General features: G+C 39.6%; 1 protein-coding gene across 1 annotated transcript; it reads left to right on the top strand.

The window, feature by feature from the left end:
• Nucleotides 1–205: 205 nt before the first annotated feature.
• On the top strand, nt 206–9,644 carry LOC127919272 (NLR family CARD domain-containing protein 3-like). The gene is given in 9 exon segments (XM_052502740.1): nt 206–349; nt 714–798; nt 877–1,105; nt 2,104–2,421; nt 2,424–3,873; nt 4,176–4,349; nt 8,089–8,262; nt 8,444–8,490; nt 9,091–9,644. Coding segments are annotated over 9 exon segments (3,099 nt in total). The 5' UTR covers nt 206–281.
• Nucleotides 9,645–10,227: the final 583 nt, after the last annotated feature.

Genomic DNA, 10,227 nt, shown 5'->3' with positions numbered 1-10,227 from the left:
TTGCAAAAAAATAACTTTTGTCTCTCTGAAATGGATAGAATCAAGTGATTTTAAACAAATACATGTTATTGAACACCTCACATCTATTTTCCTAATTTCTTTAAACAATAAAAGCTCATTTACGAACATTTCCGAAAAGTGAGATATTGCGTTTTGGAATGAAACTCTTATGTTTCCTCATCTGAGCTCAGAATAGATAAGAGATGTAATGTTTGTCTCTGTTGTGTTGAAGTCAAATCAAGCAGGAGAGACCAGCCTCCCCTGTTCCCAGCTGTGTGTCCATGAAGAGTGACAAGTCTATGAGTCAACCTATACAGTTTAGAGAGGGAGACTTTTCTACTGAACAAAGGTAAGAAGAACTCATGGGTCCTGGGTCAGTGAGTTAAACAACACTGTCTCTAGTCATTTCTCCTCCCATTTTCCCATTTATTGTTGTTGTTTTCATAATCCATAGGCTCATCCTTTTGTCCATTTTCATAGTCCTAAAACAATACTATACAAACACAACATTGCCTCCCTGTGTGTGTGTGTGTGTGTGTGTGTGTGTGTGTGTGTGTGTGTGTGTGTGTGTGTGTGTGTGTGTGTGTGTGTGTGTGTGTGTGTGTGTGTGTGTGTGTGTGTGTGTGTGTGTGTGTGTGTGTGTGTGTGTGTGTGTGTGTGTGTGTGTGTACTCCTGGATGAGGAGATGTAGTAAGATCATGTTTTGTCCACAGAAACCAACAGGAGAGATCAGAGTCAGAGATTCTCAGTGGTCAGTCTTCCCAGAGTCATCAAACAGACCTGGCCTCCGTATTCAGTGTATGTGGTCCTGTTATGTACATTTGTTTTTGTTTACCTGCCAATTATTCATTAACTTATTTACTTGATTTATTTCAGTTGCTTGAAGAGAATATTATGACATTTGTGAGGAACGAGCTGAAGATGTTCAAGAGGATTCTTAGTCCAGAACTCCCAGAAGGCTTTGAGAGTCAGAAGCAGGATAAGGAAGTGGTGGATGCTGAAGATGAGAAGCAGGAGAGCAGTGCCAGAGAGGGGGCTCTGAAGATCACACTGCACGTCCTGAGGAAAATGAACCAGAAGGAGCTTGCTGACACACTGGAGAAATGTAAGATCTGTCTGCCTCATGTTGAATGCTGTTTTATAACATTTAAAGCTGTAGCTAAAGTACAGCTAAAGTAGCTGTGTAACGCAATGATATTGTAGCAGCCTTAACACAACACCTAGTGACCTCATCAAGTAGCAGCAGGGATGTGTTGTGGTGATTCATTTAGAGAGAGAGAGAGAACATTAATAATACCATCAATAATACCAATAATAATATAATCAGTCACACCAGTCTGTAATGCATTATGAAAACATTTACAGATTTAGTTAGTTAATGAACTTAGCATTGTGAATCAAATCAAATCAAATTTATTTATATAGCACTTCGTACATCAGCTGATATCTCAAAGTGCTGTACAGAAACCCAGCCTAAAACCCCAAACAGCAAGCAATGCAGGTGTAGAAGCACGGTGGCTAGGAAAAACTCCCTAGACAGGCCAAAACCTAGGAAGAAACCTAGAGAGGAACCAGGCTATGTGGGGTGGCCAGTCCTCTTCTGGCTGTGCCGGGTGGAGATTATAACAGAACATGGCCAAGATGTTCAAATGTTCATAAATGACCAGCATGGTCCAATAATAATAAGGCAGAACAGTTGAAACTGGAGCAGCAGCACGGCCAGGTGGACTGGGGACAGCAAGGAGTCATCCTGTCAGGTAGTCCTGAGGCATGGTCCTAGGGCTCAGGGCCTCCGAGAGAGAGAAAGAAAGAAAGAAAGAGAGAAAGAAAGAGAGAATTAGAGAGAGCACACTTAAATTCACACAGGACACCGAATAGGACAGGAGAAGTACTCAGATATAACTGACCCTAGCCCCCGACACATAAACTACTGCAGCATAAATACTGGAGGCTGAGACAGGAGGGGTCAGGATGAAAACAGTTACACATTTATACAGTCAGTTAAGATAATAAATTATTATAATTTAAAACTTTATAACAGTCCTTCAATACTGTAGACATTAAAAAAAGACGTAATATTAATATCCTCTGTGTTATTTTTAGATTCAGATGATCCTGATGTGATTTGCCAACGTGAACTCAAATCTAATCTAAAGAAGAAGTTTCAATGTGTATTTGAGGGGATCTCTAAACAAGGAAACCCAACACTTCTCAATAAGATCTACACAGAGCTCTACATCACAGAGGGTGGAACAGGAGAGGTCAATAATGAACATGAGCTGAGACAGATTGAGACAACAACCAGGAAACAAGCAAGACCAGAGACTGCAATCAAATGTAACGACATCTTCAAACCCTTAACTGGACAAGACAAACCTATCAGAACTGTACTGACAAAGGGAATCGCTGGCATTGGAAAACAGTCTCTGTGCAGAAGTTCATTCTGGATTGGGCTGAAAGAAAAGCAAATCAGGATGTCCAATTTGTATTTTCATTCCCTTTCCGGGAGCTGAATTTGATGAAAGAGGACAAACACACTTTGGTTGATCTTCTTAATCACTTCTCAATGGAAACGAAACAATCAAGAATCTCCAACTATGACAAGTACAAAGTTCTGTTCATCTTTGATGGTCTGGATGAGTGCCGACTGCCCCTAGACTTCCAGAAGAACAAGATCTGTTGGGACGTCACAGAGTCAACCTCAGTGGATGTTCTGCTGACAAATCTCATCAAGGGAAATCTGCTTCCCTCTGCTCTCCTCTGGATAACTACCCGACCTGCAGCAGCCAATAAGATCCCTTCAGGATGTGTTGACCAGGTGACAGAGGTACGAGGGTTCAATGACCCACAGAAGGAGGAGTACTTCAGGAAGAGATTCAGTGATGAGGACCTGGCCAGCAGAATCATCTCACACATAAAGACATCAAGGAGCCTCCACATCATGTGCCACATTCCAGTCTTCTGTTGGATTTCTGCTATAGTCCTTGAATACATGCTGAAACATAAGAGAGAAGAGATGCCCAAGACTCTGACTGAGATGTACACACACCTTGTGGTGTTTCATACCAAACAGAAGAATGAAAAGTATCTTGGGAAAGAAGAGACAGGTCCACACTGGAATAAAGAGAGCATTCTGTCACTGGGAAAACTGGCTTTTCAACAGCTTGTGAAGGGCAATCTGATTTTCTATGAAGAAGACCTGAAAGAGTCTGGCATTGATGTTAATGAAGCCTCAGTGTACTCAGGATTGTGCACACAGCTCTTTAAAGAGGAATGTGTGCTGTACCAGGACAAGGTGTATTGCTTCGTTCATCTGAGCATTCAGGAGTTTCTGGCTGCTGTATATGTGTTCCTCTCATTCATCAACAACAATGAGAATCTAATGGACAAACTGCAAACAAAAGATGACTCTGCAGTTGCTTTCTACAAGAGTGCTGTGGATAAAGCCTTACAAAGTGAGACGGGAAAACTGGACCTTTTCCTCCGCTTCCTTCTGGGCCTCTCACTGGAGTCCAATCAGAAGCACTTACGAGGTCTACTGACAAAGACAAGAAGCAGCTCACAGACCCATGAAGAAACAGTCAAGTACATCAAGGAGAAGATCAGGGAGAATCCCTCTCCAGAGAGGAGCATCAATCTGTTCCACTGTCTGAATGAACTGAATGACCATTCTCTAGTGGAGGAGATCCAAAGCTACCTGAGATCAGGAAGTCTCTCAGAACCCAACCTGTCACCTGCACAGTGGTCAGCTCTGGTCTTTGTGTTGCTGACTTCAGAAAAGGAGCTGGATGTGTTTGACCTGAAGAAATACTCCAGATCAGAGGAAGGTCTTCTGAGGCTGCTGCCAGTGGTCAAAGCCTCCAGAGCTGCTCTGTGAGTAAATAAAATGATATTTAAGTATTAATCATCAGGAATAAATAAAGGAATGAATAAATATTCAGTTTAGAGAAAAATATGTTTTATAATATGTCTATAATATTATATTGAATAACATATTGAGTAAATGCATTGATTTTCACATTAGTATAACAATATGACCATACAAATCTAGGAGATGGAAGATGAATCTATATGTTGTTTGATAGAATAAACCAAATGCATCTACCATTGTCCTTCTACACTACTGGTGTTAAATTAACAGTGTGTTTGTGAAGTCATGATGATCTCTTTGTCAGGCTGTCAGGCTGCAGAGTCACAGAGGAAGGCTGTGCTTCTCTGGTCTCAGTTCTGAGGTCAAACCCCTCACACCTGAGAGAGCTGGATCTGAGTAACAATGACCTGAAGGATTCAGGAGTGAAGCTGCTCTCTGCTGGACTGGGGAATCCCCACTGTAAACTGGAGACTCTGAGGTCAGTATTCCTGTAGTTGGTCAACAAGTGATAACTGTTCACCAGATCCACATGTGTTTACCAGACACACATAGTCCACACCATATGTGTTTGGACAGTGAAACTTACAGTTTTACATTTGGTGCTATGCTCCAGCATATATATATATTTTATAATTGTATAATTTAGTCTTAATTATTTGAACAAATTAATTTAGTCATAAGTTTAGTGTTTTGTCCAATATTCTTTGCTTGCAGTGATTACATCAAGCTTGTGATTAGTTAGTTAGTTAGTAGTTAGTTAGTTAGGTTAGTATGTTTTGTTGTAGCCTCTGTTATTGGTAATGGTGAGAGGATAGTATGTTTTGTTGTAGCCTCTGTTATTGGTAATGGTGAGAGGTTAGTATGTTTTGTTGTAGCCTCTGTTATTGGTAATGGTGAGAGGTTAGCATGTTTTGTTGTAGAATCTCTTATTGGTAATGGTGAGAGGTTAGCATGTTTTGTTGTAGCCTCTGTTATTGGTAATGGTGAGAGGTTAGCATGTTTTGTTGTAGCCTCTGTTATTGGTAATGGTGAGAGGTTAGCATGTTTTGTTGTAGTCTCTGTTATTGGTAATGGTGAGAGGTTAGCATGTTTTGTTGTAGCCTCTGTTATTGGTAATGGTGAGAGGTTAGCATGTTTTGTTGTAGTCTCTGTTATTGGTAATGGTGAGAGGTTAGCATGTTTTGTTGTAGTCTCTGTTATTGGTAATGGTGAGAGGTTAGCATGTTTTTGTTGTAGCCTCTGTTATTGGTAATGGTGAGAGGTTAGCATGTTTTGTTGTAGCCTCTGTTATTGGTAATGGTGAGAGGTTAGCATGTTTTGTTGTAGTCTCTGTTATTGGTAATGGTGAGAGGTTAGCATGTTTTGTTGTAGTCTCTGTTATTGGTAATGGTGAGAGGTTAGCATGTTTTGTTGTAGTCTCTGTTATTGGTAATGGTGAGAGGTTAGCATGTTTTGTTGTAGTCTCTGTTATTGGTAATGGTGAGAGGTTAGCATGTTTTGTTGTAGCCTCTGTTATTGGTAATGGTGAGAGGTTAGCATGTTTTGTTGTAGCCTCTGTTATTGGTAATGGTGAGAGGTTAGCATGTTTTGTTGTAGTCTCTGTTATTGGTAATGGTGAGAGGTTAGCATGTTTTGTTGTAGTCTCTGTTATTGGTAATGGTGAGAGGTTAGCATGTTTTGTTGTAGTCTCTGTTATTGGTAATGGTGAGAGGTTAGCATGTTTTGTTGTAGTCTCTGTTATTGGTAATGGTGAGAGGTTAGCATGTTTTGTTGTAGTCTCTGTTATTGGTAATGGTGAGAGGTTAGCATGTTTTGTTGTAGCCTCTGTTATTGGTAATGGTGAGAGGTTAGCATGTTTTGTTGTAGCCTCTGTTATTGGTAATGGTGAGAGGTTAGCATGTTTTGTTGTAGTCTCTGTTATTGGTAATGGTGAGAGGTTAGCATGTTTTGTTGTAGTCTCTGTTATTGGTAATGGTGAGAGGTTAGCATGTTTTGTTGTAGTCTCTGTTATTGGTAATGGTGAGAGGTTAGCATGTTTTGTTGTAGTCTCTGTTATTGGTAATGGTGAGAGGTTAGCATGTTTTGTTGTAGCCTCTGTTATTGGTAATGGTGAGAGGTTAGCATGTTTTGTTGTAGCCTCTGTTATTGGTAATGGTGAGAGGTTAGTATGTTTTGTTGTAGCCTCTGTTATTGGTAATGGTGAGAGGTTAGCATGTTTTGTTGTAGAATCTCTTATTGGTAATGGTGAGAGGTTAGCATGTTTTGTTGTAGAATCTCTTATTGATAATGGTGAGAGGTTAGCATGTTTTGTTGTAGCCTCTGTTATTGGTAATGGTGAGAGGTTAGTATGTTTTGTTTTTTGCCTCTGTTATTGGTAATGGTGAGAGGTTAGCATGTTTTGTTGTAGCCTCTGTTATTGGTAATGGTGAGAGGTTAGTATGTTTTGTTGTAGCCTCTGTTATTGGTAATGGTGAGAGGTTAGCATGTTTTGTTGTAGCCTCTGTTATTGGTAATGGTGAGAGGTTAGTATGTTTTGTTGTAGCCTCTGTTATTGGTAATGGTGAGAGGTTAGCATGTTTTGTTGTAGAATCTCTTATTGGTAATGGTGAGAGGTTAGCATGTTTTGTTGTAGAATCTCTTATTGGTAATGGTGAGAGGTTAGCATGTTTTGTTGAAGCCTCTGTTATTGTTAATGGTGAGAGGTTAGTATGTTTTGTTGTAGCCTCTGTTATTGGTAATGTTGAGAGGTTAGCATGTTTTGTTGTAGAATCTCTTATTGGTAATGGTGAGAGGTTAGCATGTTTTGTTGAAGCCTCTGTTATTGTTAATGGTGAGAGGTTAGCATGTTTTGTTGTAGTCTCTGTTATTGGTAATGGTGAGAGGTTAGCATGTTTTGTTGTAGCCTCTGTTATTGGTAATGGTGAGAGGTTAGCATGTTTTGTTGTAGTCTCTGTTACTGGTAATGGTGAGAGGTTAGCATGTTTTGTTGTAGCCTCTGTTATTGGTAATGGTGAGAGGTTAGCATGTTTTGTTGTAGCCTCTGTTATTGTTAATGGTGAGAGGTTAGCATGTTTTGTTGTAGTCTCTGTTACTGGTAATGGTGAGAGGTTAGCATGTTTTGTTGTAGCCTCTGTTATTGGTAATGGTGAGAGGTTAGCATGTTTTGTTGTAGCCTCTGTAACTTTCTCACTCATTATTATTCATGACTCTTTCATGATTTTTCTTAATCATGGCATCATCAGGATTAATTTATTTTTGTTTAGAAACATGTTATCTACTCTCTTAGACAGAAAAGTACTCCACTCATCATCCACCATTTTATTATTGGGCAAAACACAACCAAAACAAACTGCAAATGCAACCAACGAGTTTACAACAAAAAAATTGTTGACTATTTTAATACACTATGAGTGAATTGTTCAGAATACTTAAGACTTCTTCAAATGGGGAGACTGGAAACATAAATTGTTTTCATTTTTAATTATTATATTTATTTACTTTATTTTTCTTAACAGTGATTAAAATACCCTCAAATAAAAGGTGACATTATATATATATATATATATAAATATAAATATATATATACTCAATACAATTCAAATACATACATTAAATACAATTCAATTATATACTATATACTCAATACAATCTAAATCTGATACCTCACTGTCTAAATAGATATGATGTGGACTGTATACTCAATACAATCTAAATCTGATACCTCACTGTCTAAATAGATATGGTGTGGACTGTATACTCAATACAATCTAAATCTGATTCCTCACTGTCTAAATAGATATGATGTGGACTGTATACTCAATACAATCTAAATCTGATTCCTCACTGTCTAAATAGATATGATGTGGACTGTATACTCAATACAATCTAAATCTGATACCTCACTGTCTAAATAGATATGGTGTGGACTGTATACTCAATACAATCTAAATCTGATACCTCACTGTCTGTCTTCTGACTGATACTGCTTTTTAAACTGGTCTGGTCAGTCTACTATAATATTTGTACGATACATGTTTCTCTCTGCATGCAATACTTTGATCATTTGTCATTTCTAATAAGGATACATTCATTTCTGAATAGATATGGAAGGTTTCAGGACACTGATATATCTGAATATGTTGAAAATAATTATCCTGCCACTATTTTCACCACCAAAGAATAGCAGTGTGGTTTTAATATGATTTGACTCTTTGCAGGCTGTCACGCTGTCTAGTCACAGAGGAAGGCTGTGCTTCTCTGGTCTCAGCTCTGAGGTCAAACCCCTCACACCTGAGAGAGCTGGATCTGAGCTACAATCACCCAAGAGACTCAGGAGTCAGACTGCTCTCTGCTGGACTGGAGGATCCACACTGCAGACTGGAGAAACTCAAGTATGTAGAGGGTTTGTGTCAATGTTCAAATCAGACAAGTTTGACTTATCACAAAAGTTAAGACAAACATTCTTACCACCACTTGGCCAATGGTATTTGCTGACTGTGTTTGTGCATGAGTGTGTGTGTGTGTTCAGGTGTATCCCTCAATGACTGTCTGTTCTTCTGCTTACCGCTACAGTGTGGGACATGGTGGAGAGAACAGAATGAAACCTGGACTTAGAAAATGTGAGTGTTGACTGCTGTGAAGAATATGACTAAGAATAAGTCTTAATTTAAATCAAAGTCAAAGACCACCATCATTACTTATTTTGTCATATTAAATATCAGCTGTAGTTCTACAGAAGCAGAAATCAGGGACACCAAAGTTTACAAAGAGTTGATTTGACTGTGTGTGTGTGTGTGTGTGTGTGTGTGTGTGTGTGTGTGTGTGTGTGTGTGTGTGTGTGTGTGTGTGTGTGTGTGTGTGTGTGTGTGTGTGTGTGTGTGTGTGTGTGTGTGTGTGTGTGTGTGTGTGTGTGTGTGTGTGTGTGTGTGTGTGTGTGTGTGTGTGTGTGTGTGTGTGTGTGTGTGTGTGTGTGTGTGTGTGTGTGTGTGTGTGTGTGTGTGTGTGTGTGTGTGTGTGTGTGTGTGTGTAATTAATGGGAATAAGTGTGTTTTATATTACCATGCAGTATAATATATGATCATTCAACAAGTCTCAAGTTACCTTAACTTCTCCTTTTGATACCTAGAAACATCTACATTAAATGAATTAGTGAAAAGTGAGTTAACATTCTAATGTGAATGATGATGATTTCTAATATTGTGTCTGGTTTCATCCATCAGATGTCTGTGATCTCACACTGGACCTAAACACAGTAAACAGACTCCTCTCTCTGTCTGAGGAAAACAGAAAGGTGACATGTAGGAGAGAGGAGCAGCCGTATCCTGATCACCCAGAGAGATTTAAGGACTGTGGACAGGTGCTGTGTAGAGAGGGTCTGACTGGGCGCTGTTACTGGGAGGTAGAGTGGAGTGGGAGAAGGGCTGATATAGGAGTGACATATAAAGGAATCAGCAGGAGAGGAGGGGTTCAGGACTGTTGTCTTGGATTTAATGACAAGTCCTGGATTCTGAACTGCTCTGACAACAATTACATTGCCTGGCACAATAATAATCCCACTACCATAGACGTCCCCTCCTCCAGCTCCCACAGAGTAGGAGTGTATCTGGACTGGCCAGCCGGCACTCTGTCCTTCTATAGAGCCTCCTCTGACACACTGACCCACCTGAACACATTCACCTCCACATTCACTGAGCCCATCTATCCAGGGATCCATATTTGGTATGATGGTGACTCAGTGTCTCTGTGTCAAACACAACATGACATTTCACTCTAATAGTTCAGTAAGACACACTGGAGCATCAATGTAGAAGGTTAACCTCTCTATCCAGGGTGTTTGGTATTAATATCTCTCTAGTGTGTTAACCTCTCTATCCAGGGTGTATGGTATGAATATCTCTCTAGTGTGTTAACCTCTCTATCCAGGGTGTTTGGTATGAATATCTCTCTAGTGTGTAAACCTCTCTATCCAGTGTGTTTGGTATGAATATCTCTCTAGTGTGTTAACCTCTCTATCCAGGGTGTTTGGTATGAATATCTCTCTAGTGTGTAAACCTCTCTATCCAGTGTGTTTGGTATGAATATCTCTCTAGTGTGTTAACCTCTCTATCCAGGGTGTTTGGTATGAATATCTCTCTAGTGTGTTAACCTCTCTATCCAGGGTTTTTGGTATGAATATCTCTCTAGTGTGTTAACCTCTCTATCCAGGGTGTTTGGTATGAATATCTCTCTAGTGTGTTAACCTCTCTATCCAGGGTGTTTGGTATGAATATCTCTCTAGTGTGTAAACCTCTCTATCCAGGGTGTTTGGTATGGAAAATATGTAGTAGCATTACTTTAAGGTTAATATAAATGATAGG

This window comes from Oncorhynchus keta, unplaced genomic scaffold (assembly GCF_023373465.1).
Source record: "Oncorhynchus keta strain PuntledgeMale-10-30-2019 unplaced genomic scaffold, Oket_V2 Un_contig_16165_pilon_pilon, whole genome shotgun sequence".
In the NCBI taxonomy this organism is placed as follows: domain Eukaryota; kingdom Metazoa; phylum Chordata; class Actinopteri; order Salmoniformes; family Salmonidae; genus Oncorhynchus; species Oncorhynchus keta.
The sequence above is the reverse complement of the archived record's forward strand: the minus strand, read 5'-3'. Positions and strand labels throughout refer to the sequence as shown.